Source organism: Hyperolius riggenbachi, chromosome 7 (assembly GCF_040937935.1).
Source record: "Hyperolius riggenbachi isolate aHypRig1 chromosome 7, aHypRig1.pri, whole genome shotgun sequence".
Classification (NCBI taxonomy): Eukaryota; Metazoa; Chordata; class Amphibia; order Anura; family Hyperoliidae; genus Hyperolius; species Hyperolius riggenbachi.
The window spans coordinates 75,788,156-75,814,045 of NC_090652.1; the positions used below are offsets into that span (position 1 = coordinate 75,788,156).

Here is a 25,890-nt window from a genome sequence, read left to right on the forward strand (position 1 = left end):
CTGCGCCAGACACCCGGACAATAACGGAGGGGACAGCGAGGGAGGGAGGGAGAGCCCTAAGGTGAGAGAAGGGGGGGAGATGGCCCCCTTCTCCACCGTCCGCATAGCTCTCCCTCTTCTCTTCTCTGCGCTGCTCCCCTCCGCAGAGAAAAAAAAATCAGCTCAGCTGGGCGCCCTTAGGGACCCGGCGCCCGGGGGCACTTGACCTACCCCGACCCCCCTAGCTCCGCGCCTGCTCAGACTGTGTACGCATCCTGGGAGTACTGATTGATGGGAAATTAAGCTTCAGAAATCAAATCTCAGCTGTTGTGAAACATTCCTTCTTTCACCTAAGGAATATTGCAAGGATTCAACACCTAATTCCTTCAGAGGATCTTCCAACCCTAGTTCATGCCTTCGTCATATCAAGGTTAGACTACTGCAACGCCCTCTACACAGGCCTGCATAAGAAAGAATTAACGAGCCAACCCCGCCATTGCCACATAACACAAACCCTGAGCTCACTCCACTGGCTACCGATAAAATGGAGAATTCTGTTTAAGATTGGCTTACTGACATTCAAATCCTTGCACAATCTGGGCCCTGGATACCTGAAGGACTTGTTGCAACTGCATCACAACCCCCACAATCTTAGATCAAAAGGACGTAACACCTTGGTCACCCCCAGAGTCCACCTCAAAACCTTTGGAGCCTTTTGTCATGCTGCCCCTACACTTTGGAACTCCCTGCCACACCCAATCAGGACAGCTCCATCCCTGGAAGCATTTAAGTCTAAACTGAAAACCTACCTCTTTAGTCTGGCATTCATGAACATCTGACTATTTTCTCTGTAACACAACCCAGCCTGCAACCCTGTATTAATCTGAGACACAGCTATGCTCTTTGAGTTCTATGGGAGAAAAGCGCTTTACAAATGTTATTATATTGTATTGTATTAAGTATTTACTGCAGGAAAGTTCAAAGGGTCATTATTTCTGCTTTATTTTAAAGCTTAAAAGACAGACTGTGGTTTTAAAATTGCAACTTTGACAGTACAATGCAATGTTATAAAAAAAAAGCTATATAACTGAAAATAAAAATATGAGTCTCTTTTCTTCGCTACTAATGTTCTAATCATTATCCGTACTACACATACAATTCATTATATCACAAGTTGTTTATGCTTCAGGTGTGCTTTAAAGAGAAACTTTAACCAAGAATTGAACTTCATCCCAATCAGCAGCTGATACCCCCTTTTCCCATGAGAAATATTTTCCTTTTCTCAAACGGATCATCAGGGAGCTCTGTATGACTGATATTGTGGTGAAACCCCTCCCACAGTGTGACATCAGGACCAAGGTGCTGACATCACACTGTGGGAGCCTTGTTGCATTGTGGGAAGTAAAAGCTGTTTACAGCCGTTTCCAAATGCCAAAAAAGCAAGAGCTTCTCCTTCCACTGACATCACCTGCCAGCAGTAAAAATGTCACCACGTGATAAATGTCAGAATGTAAATCGGGGAGAAGAAAGATTGTTCAATGGGTTAACATTGACTAAATCATTTATACATAATTATTGTAAAAATGAAGCACTTTTTTATTACACTATTTTCACTGGAGTTCCTCTTTAAAGGGAACCTAAAATGAGAAGGATTTGGATGTTTTAAAAAAATACCAGTTGCCTGGCAGTCCTGCTGATCTCTTTGGCTGTAGTAGTGGCTGAATCACACACCTGAAACAAGCATGTGGCTTATCCAGTCTGACTTCAGTCAGAGCACCTGATCTGCATGCTTGTTCAGGGGCTGTGGCCAATAGTTTTAGAGACACAGGATCAGCAGGAGAGTCGGGCAACTGGTATTATTTTAAAAGGAAAAATCCATATCCTTCTCAGTTTAGGTTCCCTTTAAGCAGAGTAAAAACTGCCCCAGTGTCATCAAAGCACAGCTGCGCTCAGATGAGAATCGGGGGGGGGGGGGGGGGGGGGGGGAAGGGCTGGGGGTTGGGGTTGGTAGGGGTGTCAATTGAAGTCCTGAGCGCTACTGAGTGCCCAGCCAGTGCATGAGAGTAGCTGACAGGTGGTACCGCCTTTAACTGCCTATCTGAAAGAACCCTTATTTTGTCCATGAAGTTGGAGTGACTCTTTAACTGTCATTTAGCATAGAGAAAAGTGAGGAAGTTGGTTATGACAATAGGAAACTTTGTGGACTGCATGCAAAGCCTGCCCAAACCAAAAGAGCTTTTGTAATAGTAACATTGTGATTAATTAGTAAAGTGTGATAGAAGCAGAGGTATAAAACTTAATTGCGCTGCATTTCCTGTAACTGGAAAATCAATGCGTATTAATTAGTTGCTGGGATACTGCAGCTGTAAGTACACTATGGTAAGATTAAGACAATGAATGTATACTGCTCCGCGTCTTCTTCTTCCCAGACGCATCATTAACGAACTGGTAATTAAATACGCCAAGCTTAGTCGGGACAATGTGACAGCGCTCCCCCGGGAGTGCGCATAGGCCGCTATTGTTTCATGAAAACAATGCAAACCATGTGCAACAGAAAAGAGACACGGGAAGAATCACTGTAACTGTTCTCAAGGGATGGAGAGAAATAACTTACGTCCTCCATATCATCCTCGTAGTCCATGGGCTCTTCCTTGTTCTCTTTCACTCTGATGAACAGGTCGCTGGGCATGTGGATCATTTTGCCGTTGCAGTCTTGGTAGTCCGGCGGCACCAGGGCCAGAGGGCTGACGCTGAGGGAGTGGCGTAAGGTGGGCACTTGCAGAAGCTCTGGGATGTCTAAGGTGCCGCGTGTGTCCAGGGAACCTGCGCGGCGGTGAAGTGAGAGCCTGCCGCCAACGGGGCTGGTCTTATTGTCGTCAGATTCATCGTCCGTGCTGCCCTTCCCTTCCCCGGAGAGCAAGGACTCCCTTTCCCCACACTGACTCCTTTTCTTGAGGCTCGGGGCCCGGCCTAGACTGTTCCAGCTGGACCGGCGGCTTCCCCAGTTACTATACGAACCGCAAGGGGCACAGGGGGAGCTCCGGATGCTGGCCTAGGGGAAGGAAAAAACTGTTGTATAATGCCATAACAATATTTAGAATTATTCACTCACAAAAGATATTAGACTGCAAGGTACACTAGACGATGAATATGGTAGGGATTAGATTGTGAGCTCCTCTGAGGACAGCCAGAGACATGACTATGTACTCTGTGACGTGCTGCAGAAGATGTCAGTACTATATAAATACCGAATAATAATATGGTAGGACATTAAACTATGACTATGGAAGGATTACACTGTGAGCTCCTCTGAGGACAGTCAGAGACATGACTATGTAGTCTGTAAAGTGCTGCAAAATATGTCAGTGCTATATAAATACATAATAAAATTAGTAGGACTATGGCTATGGTAGGACATTAGACTATTAGACTATGGCAGGATTAAATTGTGAGCTCCTCTGAGGACAGTCACACATGGCTATGTGTGCTGTAAGATGTCAGTGCTATATAAATACATAACAATAAGGTAGGAATATAAGAATAGGACTATGGTAGGCATAGGCAGGAATTAAAGCAGGAAGTCATGGATCTTAGACCTCCAGTGAATAAAAGCCTTCAAAGATATCATTTGGAGCTCTGATCCACCTAACCTATCCATAATTGTACTCTCCTTGCTTTATGAACAGCAGTAAGAGGTGGGTCAAAACATACTGGTAAAGGCAGAGACTTGCAGTCCTTATTTTGTGTAGGACCAAGGTTGTGGGAATGTAAGAGTAAAACAAATGTATCTCCAGACTCCAGGCACCCTGTAGAATCTGGTACATGAACTACTCATTTGCAAACATTATGACCCTTGAGTCACATCCATCTCCGTATGACAAGGACAGACAATGAAAACTGCTCTTATAAAACTGGATTACTGCATATACGCAAATATAAGCCGACCCGCGTATAAGCCAAGGTACCCACTTTTTCCTTACAAACCAGGAAAAAGCGATTGACTCACATATAAGCCCCTTCCCCAGTATAGCCCCTAAATGGGGTCATAGATATGAGACAGCGAATGCCACACAGGAAGAATCCCCAATCAGTGCACAGCTGACACATTGCTTGCACACTCTGCTCAACAAGCCTGGAGACACAGGTAGTCTTGAGCAGCACACTCTGCACACCATGTTGCAGGGGATGGAGCCACAGAAACAGCAGGAGGCCAGCTGGCAAGAGCAGAATCACTAGTGCATGATCCTTACGCTTCAAAGCCAGTAACAAAACCTGCTCCACCATCCGTTCTGCTCCACTGACTCGCATATAAACCGAGAGGGTAACTTTTCAATACATTTGTTGTGCTGAAAAATTAGGCTTATACACGAGTATATACAGTATCCCTTTATGTCAGCCTAAAGGAGGACAACTCACCAGAGACCTCTGATCACAGTTGGATGGATCCATGGATACACTGCTAGCCCGTCTGGAATCCATGAAGGCGTGGCCAGGTTCTATACATGGAGAGCTCTTTGGCGTAGGCATGGGTGTGGCGGCGGTGCGCATGATAATGGGAGGCGGCATTGCACAGCGAGAATCAAGATGTCCATTGGGGGTCACTGCAAATGAGTATGGCTTCAGCTCTGCAGATAGAAGAAAGTATTTGCTTGAGATTACCAGTCCATTGCATAGCTCCCCATCACAATGCAAAGTGCTAGTCACTCTACAAAAGCAGCAAAGGAAAGTACACAGAAATGTATGTGCTCTGTTGAGAGTGCCAAGAGACTGTCCATAACTATGGGGATGATATTTATTGGGTTATGGGCAAATTTTTACCCCTGGGAATATAGCATTATTGGGTGCAATACTGGGAGAAATGGAAATACTTGTTGTGGGTAAGATGACAACAGTTGATGCTGGGGACATGTGCATACATGTGGGGGATAATGGAATACTTGTGGGGGCAATGGCTAAACTTGATTCTGGGGATATGAGCATACTTGTTGAGGAAAAAGGAACATTTGGGGGGGGGGGGGGGCATGGGAATAAGTATGGGGGGGGGGCATGGGAATACTTGTGGGGACATGGAATTACTTGTGGGGGACATGGCAAAACTTAATACTGGGGATACAGGAATACATGTGGGGGACTGCCAATACATGTAATTGGAAATGCCAATACTTATGAAGAACACAAAAATACTCAATGCAGGGGACATGGTAATATTTGTGGGGGACATGGGAATACTTGTAGGGGAAATGGTAAAAAGTTGATGCTGGGGACATGGCAATACTTGTTTAAAATACCGGATGTGATGTCAATCCAACAGCTTCTAACCTACATGGCTCAAGAGGAGTGCTTCTCTCTTTATCCATGGAGTAAGGTGAGGACCACTATCCATGTTTTATGGCTATCTGTATCCCCAGTGGTATAGCTAAAAAGCTGTGGGCCCTGGAGCAAGTTTTACACAGGGTTCCCCAAGCACTCTATACATAACAATTGATACGGCGCACCAAAATCCTCCAAGGATTTCCACAGTGTCAGAGGTGCAAGAAGGGGAGGGGGAACAGCTTGTTTATGATTACTACTATTTAAAGCATCTAGAGAAGTGATTACCAGCACCGGACCAATAGAGAGCTAATACTGTAGTTGAGAGAGGACCCCTTTGGCCCAAGGGCCCCGATGCGGTCACTACCTCTGCACCCCCTGTTGCTATGCCCCTTTGTATCCCTCTCCTAATTCCTGTCATTTTGTGACTCCTTTGAGTGGGACAGAGTGATGTAAATTTCTCTAACAGAGTTACAAACTATATATTATATAGTTACATATATATATATATATATATATATATATATATATATATATATATATATATATATATATATATTTTTTTTTTTTTTTAATATACTGGTAACTTGTATTACTGTGTTTTGTAAATTTTTTCTCCTTTGATACCCAGGAAAGCATCAGGACGTCAGTTCTCAGTGTATACTCAGACAGCAATAACAACAAACCTAGCAGAGGATGCAGACCTTCCCATCTGTATCCAAATACCCCCAAATAATGGCTCTTGTTAGGCTTTATAGGACAACCAACCCGATAGGGGATATGGAGGCTGCCATATTTATTTCCTTTAACCACTTCCCTACCACGCTATGTTTTGCTGATCGGTGCTGCGTGGGCTCTCCAGCCCGCAGCACCGATCAGCTAGCAGCCAGGCCGATCAGACTTCCCCCCTTTTTTCCCCACTAGGGGGATGTCCTGCTGGGGGGGTCTGATCGCCGCCGGCTGCTTGCGCTTGCGGGGGGGGGCTCTTCAAAGCCCCCCTCCGCAGCGCTTCCTGGCCTCCTTCCCCTTCCCTCCCTCTCCCTCCCCCTGTGAGCGGCGCAGGACGGATTTCCGTCCTGCGCCTGATGGGATAGGCTTTAGCCTATCAGATGCCGGTGATCCCCGGCCAATCAGAGGCCGGGGATCGCCGATCTCCTCTACGGCGCTGCTGCGCAGCAGCGCCGTATGCATGTAAACACCGGGGAAGATCTTCCCCGTGTGTTTACATTTACCCTGCGAGCCGCCGATCGGCTCGCAGGGTGTTCACGGAGACACCCTCCGGGAACTGACATGGAACGGCCGCTCATACGAGCGGCCGTTTCCATGGTATACACTTCTGGATTCAGGGGCGTGTATATACGCTCCGAGAATCCGGAAGTGGTTAAAGGGGAACTTCAGCCTAAACAAACATACTGTCATCAAGTTACATTAGTTATGTTAATTAGAATAGATAGGTAATATAATCTCTTACCCACCCGGTTTTAAAAGATCAGGCAAATGTTTGTGATTCATGGGGGCCGCCATCTTTGTCATGGGGGCAGCCATCTTTTTGGTTGAAAGGAGGTGACAGGGAGCAGGAGACACAGTTCCAACTATCCTGTGTCCTGATTACCCCTCCCAGCTGCACATGCTAGGCTTCAAATGTCAAAAAAAAAAAAAAATTGCACCAAAACAGCAGAACGAGAACATCAACATCAGAAATCCCATCATGCTTTGCACAGCATCACGGGAAAAAAGCCTGGGCAGTTTTTTTCTGTGCAGCTAAAAATGAGGCTTGTATAAGAGAAACAAAGTTCTGATGCTGTGAAACTGTTAAAGAAACACCAAGCCTTTTCAGTGCTGCTGAGTCGATTTTTTAGTCCGGAGGTTCACTTTAAGTCAATACCAGTTGCCTGCCTGTCCTGCTGATCTTCCAGGCATCAGCAGTGTCTGAATCACACCTGAAACAAGCATGTGGCAAATGCTGTCAAACATAAGTCAAACATCTGATCTGCATCCTTGTTCAGGGTCTATGGCTAAAAGTATTAGAGGCAGCAGGACAGCCGGGCAATGTGCATCATTTAAAAGAAAATAAATATGGAAGCCTCCATATCCCTCTCACCTTGGGTTCCCTTTAAAGAACGAATACCTCCCAGGCTATATGATTCTTTCCTGATTTTAGGGTCTAAAAGCGGTACTATTTTCTCATGTGCTTTTAGACCCTAAAAGCAGGAAATAGACAACGCAGAGAGACCTGCAGCAGCCCTGCACAGACTCACCTCCCTGGGATCAGAGGCGGGACTAGGTCCTCCAGCACCCAAGGCTGAGACACCAAAGTGCGCCCCTCCATCCCTCCCACCCCAGCTGTCACACACTAATTGCTATTAGACTAATAGGCGCCCCAGGGCCCCCAACACCTTAATCTCTAGTTATCTGGCTTGCAGTCACTGCTATGTATGTCCTTTTCTTATTTCTTTGTGCTTCAAACACAATTGGGAATGACAGCTGAATGAATTGTGCGCCCCCTCCTACACTGCGCCCTGAGGCTGGAGCCTCTTCAGCCTCTGCCTCGGCCCGGCCCTGCCTGGGATAACCGCTCCCAGCAACTTTTTTCTTTTACTCTGAGCTGGGGTCGGGGTTAACAAGGAGGTTAATTAAAAAAATGTCTTCACTGCAAACATTTTTAGCAGTGTGGAAAGGGCAGCAGGGTATATTTTTGGTCATTTGAGATACAAATCAGGGCCAGCAGAGTTTGTCTTGTAATCACAGAGGCAGTAATAAGATACCTGGGGCTCGAAGGTCTTTCAGCTTCTCCAGGTCTTCATCAAAGTTGAGGGAGACTTTGTCCTCATCTGTTTCTGACTTTGTGGCATCGCCCTGGAGACCAGAGAGAGAGAGAAAGGGAAGAGTGATGGCAGGATATGACAGATGTGACGGCTTGACATGTGACGAGGACAGCCAGGATCAGGCCTGTGCAGCCTACGCAGGTCTCATGCAGTTATCAGTGTTTTCCCGAGCGAGCATCTCTAATCGAGTTCGCACAGCTCTGCCTAGACCCGGATTACCTGCGTGCGTGCGACAGATAACAGGTGTACCGCTGCCTTATCTGGAGGCTCAGCTACCGATGACGCCGCAAGCGCTCGTTACAAGACCAAAGCAGACATGCCGCAGGAACTGAGGGAGAGGGAGGGGGCCCAGGCCTCCTAACAATGGGCCTCATTTATCAAACAGAAAGACAGCGGGCTAAATTCCCGAAGAATGAGTCTATGGAGGGAAATGATTTCTGCTGCGGGGGAATTTTACCGATAGCCAAATCACACCTTTTATGTCATGGCAGTTCACAAAGGTTCGCTTTACCGAAGGCGGTATTTTGGAAGGTGGATTCATTAATTTCTATGGTATGGGAAGCATTTGTGCATTATTTCTACTGTTCCTTTTCTGGAGTCATACAATATTTTATTATTATTTCCCGCATGAAAAGTTGACACGCGTTCATTTAAATTTGCAAAAAAACACGTACGATGTATAAACTATTTAGCAGGATGACTGCACAGAAAATCAACCAGGTAAAGTGGCAGTGAGCGCTTATCAAGATGACCCTATTAGAAGAGCTATTTAAAGAGACACTGAAACAAAAAAAATGATGATATGATTTGTATGTGTAGTACAGCTAAGAAATAAAACATTAGGAGCAGAAACATAAGCAGGGTCGGATTTACCATAAGGCACCGTAGGCACGTGCCTACAGGCACCTGATGATAGAAAGGCGGCTTACTCCCCTTTTCTAATGCCTTCCTCCCTCCGCAGAGTCCCAAGCGAAGCATAAATGAGAGGGGTTACCCACCCTGCTCTTGACATTCCACTGACAAGATCTCCCTTCAGTTGGGGGCATTTCTAGCTACTTAATACTGAGGGTACCTCTGGCTACCTAATACTAAGGGCTACCTGTAACTATCTATGACAGGCACGGGAAGTAAAGGAGAAGTGACAGTGGTGTCAGCCAGCACACTTGCGTTGCGGTTCGGTGGGGGTTTGTAGGTTCAGGGAGGGCGAAGTCAAGGGTGCCAGGACATCTGTGCCTATAGGCTCCTGTGATGTAAATCCGGGCCTGGACATAAGTCTAATATTATTTCCAGTACAGGAAGTGTTAAGAAACTCCTGTTGTTATCTATGCAAAAAAGCGATTGAGCTCCACGACTTTCAAAGTCGCAGAGAGCTCTGTTTTCTGAAGCTTGTTATCTCAACTGCCAGTCACTGTATTTTCTTTTTCTCTCCAGAGGACAGTTCAAAAGTTCACTAGCCTGCTCTGTTAAATCATTTAGAATGCTGAGTAGTGTGTAAACTGCAAATATCAGAAAATGATGCAATGTTATAAAAACACTATATAACTGAAAATAAAAATATGACAATATTTTCTTTGCTACTAATCTTCTAGTAATTGTCCATACTACACAACCAATTCATTATATCAATTTTTTTTTCCGCTTCATTGTCTCTTTAAAAAGTGGAGAACCAATAAAAATTACTGTTTTTGTGCTACATTTTTAAAAAATCGGATTTAATAGTGCTGTATTTTAACCACTTCCCCACCACAGGATATTTCTTCCCTTAAAAACCACAGCAATTTTCACATATTACACTCCTCTCATTCATTCACCAATCACTTTATCTCTACTGTCTGTGTGGGTTTCCTCTGGGCACTCCAGTTTCTTCCCACATCCCAAAAATGTACAGATACGTTAATTGGCTTCCCCCTAAAATTGGCCCTAGACTACGATACATACACTACCCGATACATACATAGACCAGTGTTCTCCCCAGAATTTTTTTCCACCCGAGTGGCATGAAAAAGATGCTGGGTGGGGCGGGATTATAGAATGCAGGGCTGGCGCTTCTCTGCACAACCCTGCTTACAGCAGAGGAGGAAGTGAGCCGATGACAGCCGGGTGCTTACCAAAACTAGCTGGGTGGAGCACCCGGCTAAAAGAGCCTGGGGAGAACACTGTACACATATGACTATGGTAGGAATTAGATTGTGAGCCCCTCAGAGGGACAGTTAAGTGACATGACTGTACACGCTGCGGAAGATGTTGAACTATATAAATACTAAATAATAATAGTAATAGCTGGTATGCCATGGCATCAGATTGCAAGCTCTTTAGCAGGAAGGGAATGATGTGAGCATTTCGATGTACTTTGACACTGTAGGGCAAATTTGGATTTATTCTGCCACTATCCCTGGAAGTCAGATATTTGGCAACTCTGCTTGCACTTATGAGATAAAAAAAAATGAATTAACCAGAATCAAGTCCTTGTTTTAATTGTTCCATCAATTATCTGCTGGCCGTAATCCTCTAATGAACTCATAACTATAACAAATGGCTTACTACAGTCCATTACTTTATTGCATCCGCAAAATTACTTTATCTTTTTCGGACGTTTACGCTCATTGGAAGCCTCATACAGCTGCCAAGAGTGAGGGGCTTCTGGGCGATTTCTGTCATCTTAATGCGCCTCCTTTCAGGAATCTTGAGAAAACTTCCAAAATCTGACAAAGACTTTGATGACTAAATGACTTTTTCACTTTAATGAGATGAGCAGTTGGGTGATGTTAACGAGGTGCTAAAGACCATAAAATGCCCCCCTCCCCCCCCCTCCTCTCAAGGTTATTGGAAGGCTGAGATCATCTCTTGGCACAGATATTCCCCGTTAGCAGAAAAATGGGGATAGTCAGCATTTCGGGAGGGGGTCTTAGTGAGAAAAGGAGGAGGGGGAGGGGGGCTTTGATTTCCAGGAAACGTTGAAAGTTTTATTATCCATTTCAGGCTCCATTTCGAGACTATAATTCATTGAGCAGTCAGGCGTTAGCGTTCCGGGCGCTCTTATCGTGTGAATGTAGATTGCTGCATTAAAGTGACATGGATGGATCATGCCCGCTTAATGTTTCTGACTTTATCTCCTAACGCATTCTGTGAAGTTCTCTCTTGAAGGGCGTTTTCGAATTCCCGCAGCCTGCAGGCATCTGTCTTTATCCATCGCGGTTCCATGTTGCCCAGCAGTGGCACAAAGCACATGCCTGGATATTGTGGCAATCAGATGAAAATCAGTGCTGCAGCATGTCTGCCCTGATGGATGTAAATATCGATTATGGCGCATGGCACTACTGCGCAATGTACCCCGACCACTCTCCCCCCAAATGTTTAATGTCTCCCCCGATGCCAGTGCTCTGTAAATTCTCACCTGTCAGCTGTTGCGACTCCTGGCCCTCCTTCGCCGCAACCCCTGATACTGTGTCATGTAGCACCAGGCTCGTGTGTGTGACGTCACAGAAGCGCCACATAACAAATGCGCCATGTGGGATAGGCACTCACAGTAACAAAGGCCGGGAGTCCCAAAGCCAGATAGTTTTCATGTGTTTGTAATGTCTCAGGTACATGTAAGGGGAACCCCGTTGCCAGGCATAACCATAATTAAGCCGTTGGGAAATTTGGGCACAGGGTAAAGTCAAAAAACATCTCACCCTGCTCCAGCAAAAGTCCCGGTGGTGGTAATTACTAATCCCTCTCCAGGTCACCGTGGATAGCTGAGAAAGATGTAATTCAGCTGCTAGCTATTACTGGTGGATGAATTCTGATGTGTTTAAAGTAATCTGGGCTCTGTCTTTTGACGGCAGCCCAAATTACTGTCTGAGTGGCGCTATAGCAGTAATTTCTATTATGGCCTATGGTGGCACCGGCTGCTCCAAAATCTCCAGCGCTCCATTCCCAGGACCTCTCAATGCACTACTTAGCATATCCAGCAACATGTAGTAAGTGGGTGTATCTATGAGTGCACCTACCTCTGCTTGGAAACCTTCCACCAAAATGGCCACCAGTAGGTTGAACAGGACATAATTTCCGAATGTCATCAGAGCCACAAAGTACAGAGCTGACCAGGGTGAGGTGGAGGCCATGCCATTGTACAACACCATGTTCCAGTCTTCCTGGGTGAGGATCTGAGGAAAAACAAACCAAGAAACTATCAGTTAGGCTTTTCACACAATGATTAATGGATATCCATACATAAGATCATTAACTCACTCTCATACACACAACATTCACTGCTTATCAGGTGCTCCTGTGTATTTGCAGGTAGCAAAGCTACAGTAAGCCCCGAGGGCCATTCCCATGCCAGTGTTTAGGATGGAGAGAGTAATGGAGATGTGTTCTACCTGATGAACCACGCCTTTCCTGACTCAGTTCCATCTAAATAATTGGAGCTGTGCCAAAAATATGTTAGAACTTCCCTTGAGGACTAAACCTAAAATTGATAATAAATAGTAAATGTAAATACTATAAATATCAAACCATGTTTATGAACACATAACTAGGTTATACATTTTTGTTTTATACAGTATTTGCTCTTTGGTTTATCTTTTTAAACGTACCATATTCTTGGACTAGAAGACGCCCTGGACTACAAAATGCACCTAGGAGGGCAAAAAACTATACAAAACCTGCTACATTCATGGACGAGTGGCGTCCTGTAGATGTTCTCCTCCAATTATTGTGTCCTCCTCCTGTCCCCCTTAATGTCTTCCGGTGGCCTTCTGCACTGCTCCTGTGTAAATGTAATCATCTCTCACCTGACCCTGGGAGCCCGCAGTGATTAGCTGCTTCTCACGCTCACTCTTTCCCGCTAGTGCTGGTTGCGTGTATAATGACGTGACTAGGAAGTCCCGACACTAGGGGGAAGGAGTGAGCAAGAGAAGCAGCTGAACGCTGCGGGCTTCCAGAATCAGGTAAGAGATACACGCGGCTGCCATTGCTAATTACACTTACACAGGGGACAGTACAGGGAATCCTTAACATTGCAGCGGGTCAGCAGTTCGTATCGGCGGGCGAGCGTAAGTCAGAGACTCCCTGTATTTGGACTATAAGACGCAGGGACTTTTTCTCCCCACTTTTGGGGGAAAAAAGTGCGTCTTACAGCACGAAAAATATGGACATTCCAGTCACACAAATAGGACTGCATTGCCTTCCATGTAGCCAGGCTAAAATCCACAGTCTGTTTTAATAAAAACTGATATCATTATAGCCTGCCATTTAGATGCACATATTGGCTGTACAAATTCCTAGAGAGAGAACCTGTCACCAATACTCCGAACACCCACTCTGAAATCCTGCGAACTCTGTCTTTCCTGCCTGAAATGGCTATTTCTCTTATTATTTAATAATGATATCTATCTATCTATCTATCTATCTATCTATCTATCTATCTATCTATCTATCTATATTTATTTTCAAATATCAACTTAAAGGCATGGGAGAAACCCCTGATCAGGTCAATTAAACTCAGCGTGCCTCAACGTAGAGCATGCTCACGTATAAAGAAAAAGTCGGAGCAAACTGTTTCCTTCCCCTGAATTTCACAACTTTCTCTACAATTATGAAGTCTTTGACAGGCCGAGTTTCCTTCTCACACTTTGAAGCCATGAAAGCTAGCATTTAATGAGGAAGTTAATTAGGCTTCCAGCGCCCACTGCTGAAATATGGGCTGCGTCCTGCCGCATAATTGTTCTAAATCTTCCAGGGAAATGTTCTGCAGCATCCAGAGCTCCCGGTTACTTCACACGGCGCAGCAGAGGTCCGGGAGGGATTGTGTGGTCAGTGCAGGCGGACACTGATCCCATGCTGATGTCCACATTCATCATTTCTGAGCTGCACTCAATTAGCCAGAGATTTCTATTTCATCCATTACTGTATTAGAAAGGCTACACTAATTACAAGTTACCATTTACATATCATTTAAAGAACAAATGTAGGCAAATATAAAAAAAGATATCATTTAATCCAGTTATACATATCAAATGGCCTTGATTGACTAAGGTTCTTTAGACTGGAGATAACTGGAGAATATAAGTTATCCTCTAAATCTGCTAAGGGTTTATTTAAAGCAGCAGGGGCAGCCATACTACCCGGGGGGGAAACATAATTATAAGTAGATAAATACTTGTTATACTTACTGTTTTACTTATATAACATATATATAATACTGTCCATGTCTTGATAATACTGAATGTTATATAGTAAAAAAGAGAAAACTGTTCCAGGCATTTCCATCTTTACTGCCTCTGACTGAAGCCAATCCTGATCTCATTTCCTCTCTTACTCTCTTTATTCTCCTCCTGTACCAGAAACTGCACTGTCATCTAGCTTGCTTTGTAAAATGTGAGCACAGCCTATATCGTATTTCAGAAGCTCCTGCAGAGGAGTGAGGTGTATTTCCATTCTCAGCTCTGAACTGCCCTCAGCCAATCAATGAGGAGCAGGAATGTGGGAGGGACGATAACAAGCTTCCCTCTCCCTGGCAATGTACCGGAAAAGAACCAGGCTGACTGAGATAAGATTCATTACAGCAGACACATTTATGATTATATTGGAATGCTTGCAAAGCAGGGTCAGATTGTAGACTATATAATCAACACAGACCAGTTGGTAAATGGAATTTGTTTTATGGCTAACAATCCCGCTTTAAAAAAAACGACTGCTTTGTAGTGGTAAGAATTTGCAATCCATGCTTGGGTTATATTGGGCCACAGGGTGTGTCTGAATTAGTGGTTGTGCGTGCGGCTGCAGTGTAAATGCTATATAAATTTAGGATATTAAAGGACACCTGAACAACACAGTAACCAAGCAGCTTGGGGTGACCCAAAACCACAAGGAAAGTATAGGGGACTAAAAGAGAGCAAAAAGCCCTCCTACTAAAAACAAATGTGTGGTTTGCTTTCTTAAAACAGAAGGAATTTTGCGATAATTCAGCTTTAAGTTAACATCTGTGGTTACCCACAATGCACCACTACTGAATATGCAAATGATCTCTTTTTGCCCCTGAGGAGGACCAAAAGTCTGAAACAGGCTGTCTGCATGTGGAGTTGATGTGGCTGTGTAAAATGTAAAGCTATAGGCTTGCTAGACCCCAATGGTTCTGGATATAAGCCTGGCTTCAGGGGTATAAAGAGATAATTTGCCTATTCAGTAGCGGTGCATTGTGGGTAACAGAGGTGTTCACTTAAAGCTGGATTATCACAGATTCCGTCCGTTTTAGGAAGGCAAAGCACACAAAGGACACCTGAGAGAGACAAGTGAGAGAGATATGGAGGCTGCCATATTTATTGACTTTTAAACAATACCAGTTGCCTGGCTGTCGTACTGATCTTTCATGCATCAGTAGTGTCTGAATCACACACCTGAAACAAGCATGCAGTGAATCCAGTCAAACGTCATTCAAACATCTGATCTGCATGCTTGTTCAGGGTCTGTGGTTAAAAGCATTAGAGGCAGAGGATAAGCAGGACAGCCAGGCCATTTGCGTTGTTTAAAAGAAAATAAATATGTCAGCCTCCATATCCCTTTCACGTCAGGTGTCCTTTAACTCATACTGTTAAAGAATACCTAATGCCTGAAGCTAAATTGACAAGCGCCTCTAATGACCAACTCTGTCTGAATAATGGAGGATTGTGGGGTGGCAGGGTTACATACTCACCTATCCTGACGTGTTCTCTCCAGTTAGGTGATTGCTCCACCTCCCTCTTAGAATGGGCTCTGGCATTTTTTGGGGGTTTTAAATTGCCTTTGAGGCTTTGATCATGCCTACCTGCATGGCCATGGCCCAGCCCCAGCTTGGCAGCCACAACGGCCACGCAGGCAGAGGTTTCTGAAGAGCTTCAGGAATCTCCGGAAACATGGCAGCCGCCGCCACAGTGCTATGCCCTTAAGACGTCAGGACAGGTTTGTATTTAATTGCGTGACCCCCCTTCCAATCTGTTCTCATTAAAGGATCCCCGAAGTGACATGTGACATGATGAGATAGACATGTGTATATATAGTGCCTAGCACACAAATAACTATGATGTGTCCCTTTTTTTTCTTTCTCTGCCTGAAAGAGTTAAATATCGGGTATGTTAGTGGCTGACTCAGTCCTGACTGACAGTGTGGCTCTCAGTGATAAGAAATTCCAACTATAAAACACTTTCCTAGCAGAAAATGGCTTCTGAGAGCAAGAAAGAGGTAAAAAAGGGTAATTTCTTATCAGTGAGGGTCACACTGTAGTCACTTCCTGTCTGAGTCAGGACCCAGTCAGTCACTTCCATACCAGATATTTAACTCTTTCAGGCAGAGAGAGAAAAAAAGGAACACAGCATAGTTATTTGTGTGCTAGGTACTGTACATACACATGTCTATCTCATCATGTCACATGTCACCTCTGGTATCCTGTTACTGACAGACTCTGTCAATTTGACCTCAAGTACTCTTTAAAGCCCTACCTTGGGTTTGTGTTCTTTACAGCATATTGTGTGCAGTATATCATAATTTGTGATGCACAAAGTTTTGTGCATTTCCCATAAACCTGTTTTGTGCTGTTATCTTTAGTACCAGACTGTCTGGGTTAGCAGTGCTGACTTGCTGAGCTAATGCCTGATGCAGCTTGATTAGACTGAAAAGCATTTTGTGTTCTGTCCAAATTTCTCCCTGTATCCCATCATCAAACAGATGAGGTGGTCAGGGAGGAGAGACCAGCCAGAGTTATCTTGTAACCTGGCCCGCCCACAGGATGGAGCAGAAAAAGGATATGAGTGTGGTCAGGTGATGGCTCTTAGCAGAGAAAGGACGCTCGCTCAGTTCTATACTTTTGTGCACTAATTGCTGGGTCATATGACCTACTTTTTCAAAGGGCATTTCTCTGGAACAGCTGTATCAAATATGAAAATTGTGAGTCACAATGGCATAATCCAGTATTCATCTCTAATAACAATGAAATGTTAACCTAGGGCTTTATCATGAAAAGGTATCTTTGCATACTGACCTACCATGGAATGAGGAACCAACCTCAGTTGGGCACTGCCAATCAAGAGTGTGCAAAATAAAGGTGGCCACACCCCATACCATTTTTTAAATATCTGTTCAATTCAAGAATTGCAATCAATTTTTCTGACTGTAACTTTTCAAAAATCTGACCAATGTACCACACACATATACTGTATGTTCAATTTTTCCTCAAGTATAATAAAAATGATTGGAAACTGTGCGAAAATTGTTTGGGTGTATAAATTCATAAATTGGCAATCTACCAAACATCATACAGTTTTCATAAAATTTGATCAGAAAAATCCACCCTTCCTGATCAACTTATCGAATAAAAACCTGAAACGAGAGGGAAGCTTTTGATTTTTCAGAAAAACCTGATTTTTTTTTATCGAATTGCCATAAAATTGGATCATTTTATGGTATCATGTGTGGCCACCTTGAGATTGATCAAAAATTAATTTTGGACATCTTTAATGCTATTGTTATATCTGCTATTATAAATGCAAGCCATCCATTTCTTATGAATTACTGCATAACTGTTTCTGAACGTCCTTGACAATCTCAAACGATGCTGAAAAGATCACCTACAGATGTTTTTAACTTCAGCCTTAAAGATGCTATGGCTGTGTTCAATTGAGCAGAGAATGGACATTTCCTGCCGGACCATAGTAGCGGACACTACACCTTCTGCTCCCACTTGCCGCAGCATGTGGTCCGGCACAAGTGGGAACAGAGCCTAAACCAGTGATATCCAACTAAAGGGCCATAACTATACCAGTGTTTAGAATGGAGAGAGAAATGTGTTCTACTTGATCAACCACACCTTTCCTGATTCCTTCCCAATCAATTAATTTGAGTTGTACCAAAATGTGTCGCTATCCTAATTATATGGTATATTTTAACAAAAAGTGATCTAACCACCACAATATGATTCGATAACAAGTTTACTAAGCATGGTTGGAGTGCAACCAGACATCTGAGCTTACCTGGAAAACTGTCACAGTGGCCCAAAGCAGGGAATCAAAATTCTTGCGGTCGGTGATCGTATCTCCATTTTCTGTTTTCACCGTGAACTTACAACCAAACAGATGCATGCCAAGAATGCTAGGGGAAAGAAACAAATTATCCCACTTAAAATAAAGAGTGCTTAGAAGTATTTTGAAGACCCTAAACTACACAGCTAAAAATTACAGATTTACTAACCGGACAATTCAAAGTAATTTCCGACTACGGAGGACTACAATCAAAGCATGAAAGCATTTTTGTACAGAAGCAGAGATGGAAATAAATGTCATAGCAGATATGAATCAGTACCTGAAGATAAAGATGAAGAGCATGAGAAGCATGCAGAAGGTGGCCACATTGTCCATGGTCTTCATCAGAACCACCAGTTGGCGGCGCAGAGCTGGCATGAAGCGGACCAGCTTCAGCACGCGAAGCAGTCGAAATGTTCTGAGCACAGACAGACCCCCATCTGACTGGCCGATGATCTCCCAAACGCTGAATGATGGGAAAGCAATATAAGTGTCTCCATCAATGAAACATGGCAACCAACAAGCAATTCACTAGTCACAAGATAACACCAGACGACAGGGTGTGCAGCGTGAGATGATGCCATAACAAAAGCCTTCAGTTTGTGGTGGATCATTGACTTTGTAGATGACCTAATGTTGCTCAGGAGGCCAAGAGAAAATGACACTATCTTTGCACGTTGCAGCTTTGTCTTATTTTCCTATTTTCATCATAATGCTAGAAGACTAGACTGGGGAAGAGTAGCCTGTGGCACCACTGCTCTGGAAAGCTGATGGAGAGAGACAATGGACAATGGAGAGGAAATTACATGGAACAAGTGTTATTAGGCCTATTCTGAACTATTTCAGATGTTGGTTTCTCCATCCATAGTTTTCTCTGTTGGTCCTTCTCCCTCCCAATCAGCTGCTCAGAATATCAATGTCAGGCCATAACTGAAACGCTTAAAGAGTTCCACACATGATCAGATTGTGTTTCCTTAGCTCAAAGGAAAAAAACATTTTGGTTTTGGATATACAGTATGCGAACTTTTTTTTCACTCCCTGTCCCAGATCACTATGGGTTTAATGATTGCGGGCATTGGAAATTAGGTACAGGATTAAAAACCTGACAAGAGATTCATCACTCTACAATAATTATTATTCTAACCTTTCTCCACACTATTTTTCTTCTTTGAGGCCTGGTTCACAGTGCTCAGTTGTGTTACAGAATAATTCTGCATGTCAACTAACTGCTCATACAATTCTATAGGCGTGTTCACAGTACTGCGTTGTAACGGATTGCGTTTTTCTAACTCGCTGTGTGCAGGCTTGTATTAAAGTCTATGTCCAGTCTCCATTGCAGTTCACAGTCATTTTAAAGCAAACCTGAAGCAAAAATAAGCGTATGAAATAATGAATTGTATGTGTAGTACAGCTAAAAAACAAAACATTAGTAGCCAAGAAAAAGTCTTATGTTGTTTTCCAGTACAGGAAGAGTTAAAAAAAAATCTATCCAAAAGAACTTCTCCGAGCTATTTGACCCAACTTGGGTTGAATACAGTCCTGTTTTCTGAAGCACTTTTAAAAGCTAAGAAACAGAGAAAGACAGATTTAGATAAGGTTTTACTGCAGGAAAGGGTCATTATTCCTGGTTTTTTTATTGTTTAAAACACAGAGTGTGGTTTCTAAACTGCAAATATGACAGAATGATGCAATGATATAAAAAAAGAAAAGCTGTATAAGGCTGCTTTCTCACCAGGACCTTGCGTTTTAGGGGACGTTATAGGTCGCATAACGTGCCCCTAATGCAACGCCTGGTGGTGTTGAAGCAGGACGCTACCTAGAGCTGCGTTGAGCAGCTCTTGGTGCGTCCGTTTTGTCCTATGTGCCGGCGGAGACCACGTGAGCGGAACACTCGCATCACGTGGTCCCGCCAGCCAATAAGCGGCCGCTCCAGGAAATAAACACTGCAGTGCACTGAATATTAATTAGCCATGTGGCTGGCCGCATTAGCGGACTCTCCCCGCCTCCTCTCCGCCCCCAAAAATTAAAAAAAACTCACATCACTGAGCATGTGCAAACAGCCTAACGCGGCTAAAGCCGCTAGAACGCACAGCATGCTGCACTTTATGTGAACGTGTAGCGTTACCCTGTAACGCAACGTGGGCACTGTGAACAGCCCATTCATTTTACATTGCTGTGAGTTAGGCTGCGTTACAGGCTGCACTAATGTGCACCTGTAACGTCTTACTGTGAAAGCAGTCTCACTGAAAATAAAAATAGGAGACTCTGTTCTTTGCTACTAACGTTTTATTCATTATCCATACTGCACATACAATTCATTATATATCATACTTTTTTTCCGCTTCATGTTTGCTATAACGTGTGCGTTATGCAACTGACCACTGCGAACCTAGCCTGAATTGTTGTGACTTAACAATAAAAGAGACCGATGGGTCATTTTTTTTATTGTTTGTTTTAAAGTAATCAGTTTTGTAGATGGATTTTTTTTTTACATATGAGACATATATTTTTATTGTTGATGTGGCAAGGGATCAACAGAAGTAGTAATTTTTTTTTTTAAATATAAACAAAAGATGGGTTGATTATATATTACATGAGTATATTTAAAACCACAGGTAATAGATAGCGAGGGCTTTTTGCCTTCTGGGACAGGCTTAACTAACACTATTGGTTTTTTTTCTGCTGTACTAACGGTTTAAATATTATTAACAATATTTGTAGGAAAATCAGGAAACAAAACATTAAAAATCTTGCCAGTAGATGGAATGCTAAGTATCCCTTAAAGGGAACCTAAACCCTATGAAAAAAATGAGTTTAACTTACCTGGGGCTTTTAACAGCCCACTGCAGCCATCCTGTGCCCTCAAAGGTCTCTCCTGGATCCTCTGCTCCCCTGCCGCCAGCTAGTTTCTATTTGCCGACTTGGAGTCAGTGGGCCCCACGCGTATCATTACACGCGTTACCGCAGTAACAGGACACTATAGTGGGTGTCAACACGTACAAAGATACGTGTTGACACCCGCTATAGCGTCCTGTTACCTGTTACCTGTGTAATGATACGCATGGCGGCCCACCGACTCAAAGTCGGCAAAAACAAAACTTGCTGGCGGCGGGAAACCAGAGGAGCCATGAGTGACTGCGAGGGCACAGGATGGCTGCAGTGGCTGGTAAAAGCCCCAGGTAAGTGAAACTCATTTTTTAAGAGGGTTTAGGTTCCCTAAACGAAAGAAATCTCTCTACTGGGCGCAAACCTACTGTTTATTTATCGTAATCAAAACAACAGAAAATACTAGCAAATCTATTTACAGCACATAGCTCAGATACCTATGCTTGTCAGTCCAGCACTAGTGTTGGTGTTTGAATTCAGCATAGTTGATTCGGAGCACCCAAATACTCCTGACTGCTGTTGTTCAGCACCAAACAAGTGGACAGGGTCAGGAGGTGTTCACTGCCTTGCAAGTAACGTTACATTTCACGTGACTCCAATGCTTCCTCCTCCGGATCGGCAATGCTGAATTTGAACACTTTCCAGCACAGCCCTTCCCAGAGTTTGGCTGATTAATTAGACCTTTTATTCTCACCTGAGCAAGGGCTGGGGGATTTTCTGTTCTCCCTTAGAGGGTCTAAGGGAGAACAGAAAATCTTAAAGCAGATTAAAAAGGCAGTGCAGAGAAGAGAAATCTGGGACATACATAAGCCCCATCCATCAGTTACTCAGTCACTCTCTCCCTGAGTCAGTAAATTCACTGGTGAGTCCTGTCCTTACTACACTCCGGCTCAAACAGAAACGCTGTCACCTGTGTGCTCCTCTGGATGGGAAGGCAGCGTTCTGTTCTCTTTTACTGCTTACAGTGATGCACATATGAAACTTGAGGGCCAGACAAAATGGCAAAGAGGGCCATAGTTGGCCTGTGGGCCTTGAGCTTGACACCTGTGTATTAGAGAGTCGAGTCTGTACCTAACCCCTTGCAGTGTGACCAACATGATAATGCAATTGAAGAAGGCCATTCCAACAGGTTTACAGGGAATTGAACTTCTTCAAATCACACAGGAGGTTTTAAAAGCAGGATTTGTAGCTGCTGCAGCTACATTAAACTAGTAGCTGGCCTATTCAGAACTTTGACTAGAGTTGTGCTTTAACATCTGAAGAGCACCACATTCCTTAAGCTAGGACGAGCGCTGCAATGTGTCTATATTCCTGGCAGCCATGCTAATGTATAACCTCTTCGTCCTGACCTCACAGGCTGGGTCATGCATGACCACCTCGGTGACAGAGTCTCTAAGAAAGACACATCGGTTCCCAACACTCCGGTAGACAATTTCTCTCCTCAAAGGATCTCCGTGATTTTTGTCTTAACTTAGAACAAGTAAATCAATTCCACCAGCCAATTTCTTTCAGAGTTCTACCTAATGAAATAATCTTTGAATAGCCATCTGGTTCAGGCAAGGAAAATGAGTATTGACTTTCCGTTGGCTTCCCTTCAGAGTCAATCTAGTTAGGTGCTGAAGGGGCCGTGCGGCAGGACCCTGGACAAGGAGAGGAGAGACGTACGTTCCATTCACTGTCAAGGAAGGCCACCTGGCCTGATTCTCTGCATTAGGTTCATGAATTGGAGATAAAGACCTCAGATCATGTTGCTCGTGTTTGCTTACACTGTATAAGTGGACACTAACAAGCGAAGTGCTGACAGATACCGAACGCTCCTCACCCCCAGGTAAAGCCATGGGATGAGGGTAATATGTCCCTGGATGTCATTATCCTCCTTAGGAATGTCCTGATTCTAACAACATAGAGTTTTTTCACTGATTACAAGGCTAAAGTGTATTTTTGAGGAACGACATTAGTTTCCATTCCAATATGAACTTTGTTGGACTAGCACTTTCAAAGTAATAAAATACAGAAGAATCGAAAAAACCGGAAAACTCTTTTTGATTAAAAGTACAAAACAAAAACAAACTGGAAAGTCTTGTTGATCAGAAAAAAAACAGTTATTTTTCATTTTTTGCACAATTAATCTTTTTTTTAAAAAACAAAACAGAATCACTCAATTTGTTTGTATTGTGTATAGCTACCTTTAGGAATCAGGAAAGGAAAGCTGGTTATAGGGACTTAAAGGGGGGGGGGGGGGGAATGTTAGGCATTAGGTGGAGGAAGGAAGAGGGGGCGTTGTTGTAGCCACCAGCGTGTGTGTGTGTGTGTGGGGGGGGGTAGTAGTGTTAGGCATTAGGTGGAGGGGGGGGGTAGTTGTAGGCACAGGGGGGGGTGTAGTTGTAGGCACAGGGGGGGGGGGGGGGAAGCAGTATTAGGCAGTAGGTGGTGAAGGGGTTTTTGTCGTGTAAGACACACCTTTTCTCCTCCACAAATAGGGAGAAAAAGTCACAGAGTCTTATATGGCAAATACTGACTTCCATTCCTAACTTACACAGACCCACCAACACGACCTGCCAAGATATCGGGGACTCCCTGTATTGTCCACAGGTCTTCTCTGCAACCACCCCACCCCTTGTGTCCTCCTCCACAATAAATGAAATCATCGGCAGTGCAATTCTCCAATGCTCCATCGGAGCCCGGGATGATCAGATCTCTCCTCTCTTTCCTCTGACGCGATCATCAGAAGCCGATACTAGGGGAGCAGTGAGGGAGAGGTCTCTGATCACTGCAGGCTCCAATGGATTAGGTGAGCTGTGCTGCCACTGCTTGCTATTTATTCAGGGGGATCAGAGGAGGACGCAAGTGAGGAGCAGAGGAGACATAGGGGACACATGGGGACACAGGCAGACACCAACTGGGGTGAACATCTACAAGATGCTCCTGGAACATGGACACACCGGGTTTAGTATACTTTTTCCCTGGTTTTTGCCCTTTAAACCTGGGTGCGTCTTATAGTTCAGAGCATCTTATATGCCGAAAAATACTGTAGTTTTAGGCACATAGAGGGAAGGATTCCATTGATAATGGGTCCCGGGTAGTGCATAGTAAAATATTGGTAATTTCAATTTCCAATATTTCCTTTACTAGTGGCTCCGTAATACATATGCGTGATTTTAGGTTTCTTTTGACCTGCTACACACAAAACATTTTCCAGTGGTTCTTTTATTACTTAACTATGTACCTTGTGTGAATTGGGCAATAAATAATGAATGAGGGCAAAGTATGCAATTATGCTAAGCAGCAATTATGCTAAGGAGTGTGTGAACTTTCAGGAGCTGGTATTGCATCCTGGGAAACAAAATCCACACTACCAGGGATCACAGAAGCCGTTCTCGCTCCTCTAATATCTACTGAGACGATAGTGACTTAATACAGACAGGCACAAAGGTGCACATAGAAGAAACCGTGGCATAACAAGCAGTCATTGCAACATACGGTAATGCAATGTATGCACAGATGTATATTTACAGAGGCAGTCCTGCTAATACTGGGATATCAGTTTGGAGGAGAGTGAACATCTGATTTGCTTAGTAGTTAGTTATGCTTTTCGTAGATGCAGACTTGAGATTTCCTAGACTTGTCTTTATAGTCATGTTACTGACTGCCTCTCAGAGAAGCGCACAGTCTAATTCCTACTGTAGTCTGCCATTGTCCTGCAGTCTAAAGGTGGCCATTAACGATACAATCCCATGGACAATTGATCGTTTCTGATCATCATTAAAATTGTTCGAAAACAATCGGTTGTACCCACTAATGGCCAATCACGTTAAAATACCACTATCACGAAAAATTGAGAAATTTTAAATGCGTGTAAACATATACAAAGAAGAAGTATTTTTCTTCCAGAGTAAAATGAGCCATAAATTACTTTTCTCCTATGTTGCTGTCACTTACAGTAGGTAGTAGAAATCTGACAGAACTGACAGGTTTTGGACTGGTTCATCTCTTCATGGGGGATTCTCAGCATGGCTTTTATTCTTAATAAAGACATTCCCTGAAAAGGATTTGTACAATGATGCTGGCCAGCCTCCCTGCTCGCTGCACACTATTCTGGCAGTAGGACTGAGCAACTGCCATTCACTAAGTGCTTTTGAAGATAAACAAAACTCTGAGAATCCCCCAGGAGCAGATGGGCTAGTCGAAAACCTATCGGTTCTGTCAGATTTCTACTACCTACTGTCAGTGACAGCAACATATGAGAAAAGTCATTTATGGCTCATTTTACTCTGGAAGAAACGCACTTCTAAGGCCCGGTTCACACTTGCGGTGGCCCTCCGGAATCGCCGTGCCGGAGCCGCACCGCCTGCAGAACGGACGGAACGGACGCACGGCATAGCAATTAAAGCCTATGCGTCCGTTCACATGGGTCCGTTCTGCAGAACCGGAGCCGGACCGGATCCGGGCCGGATCCGGACTCCGTTCCAACATGCGCTATTTTTTCATCCGGCCCCTCCGGCAGCCGTATCCGGGGCGGAGCCGGACTGCACCATCCGGCCAATACAAACAAATGGGAACCGGAGGCCGCACAACACACAGGCTGAGAAATCCGGATGTTCTACCCCACTTCCTATGCGGATTGTTGCGGCGATATTGGCTGGGGACACATGGGCAAGCATTTCGGAGTGGAGCAGCACGAGCTGGAGGTGTTGGCAGGATGTTGGCAGCATGTCGGAGGTGGAGGTGAGTGCTAAACAGCAGAGGGCCTGATTCCACAGGTCCCCCTTCTGCTGACCTCCCAGACCCCAACATTTTTTTTTTTTTTACGTTACTTTGCCAAACGGATCCGGATCGCATCCTGATTACCACCTGAT

At 44.2% G+C, this 25,890-nt stretch overlaps 1 protein-coding gene across 4 annotated transcripts in view; it reads right to left on the minus strand.

Moving 5' to 3' along the window:
- CACNA1H (calcium voltage-gated channel subunit alpha1 H) overlaps positions 1-25,890 on the minus strand; it is an 822,232-nt gene that overhangs the window by 156,623 nt on the left and 639,719 nt on the right. For all 4 annotated transcript variants that reach the window (XM_068244151.1, XM_068244150.1, XM_068244152.1 and 1 more), the window contains 6 exons: positions 18,429-18,614; positions 18,101-18,218; positions 12,107-12,262; positions 8,055-8,145; positions 4,396-4,604; positions 2,594-3,031 (listed from right to left, as the gene is read on the minus strand). In XM_068244151.1, coding sequence (XP_068100252.1) covers positions 2,594-3,031; positions 4,396-4,604; positions 8,055-8,145; positions 12,107-12,262; positions 18,101-18,218; positions 18,429-18,614 — 1,198 coding nt within the window. The remainder of the gene's footprint in view (positions 1-2,593; positions 3,032-4,395; positions 4,605-8,054; positions 8,146-12,106; positions 12,263-18,100; positions 18,219-18,428; positions 18,615-25,890) is intronic.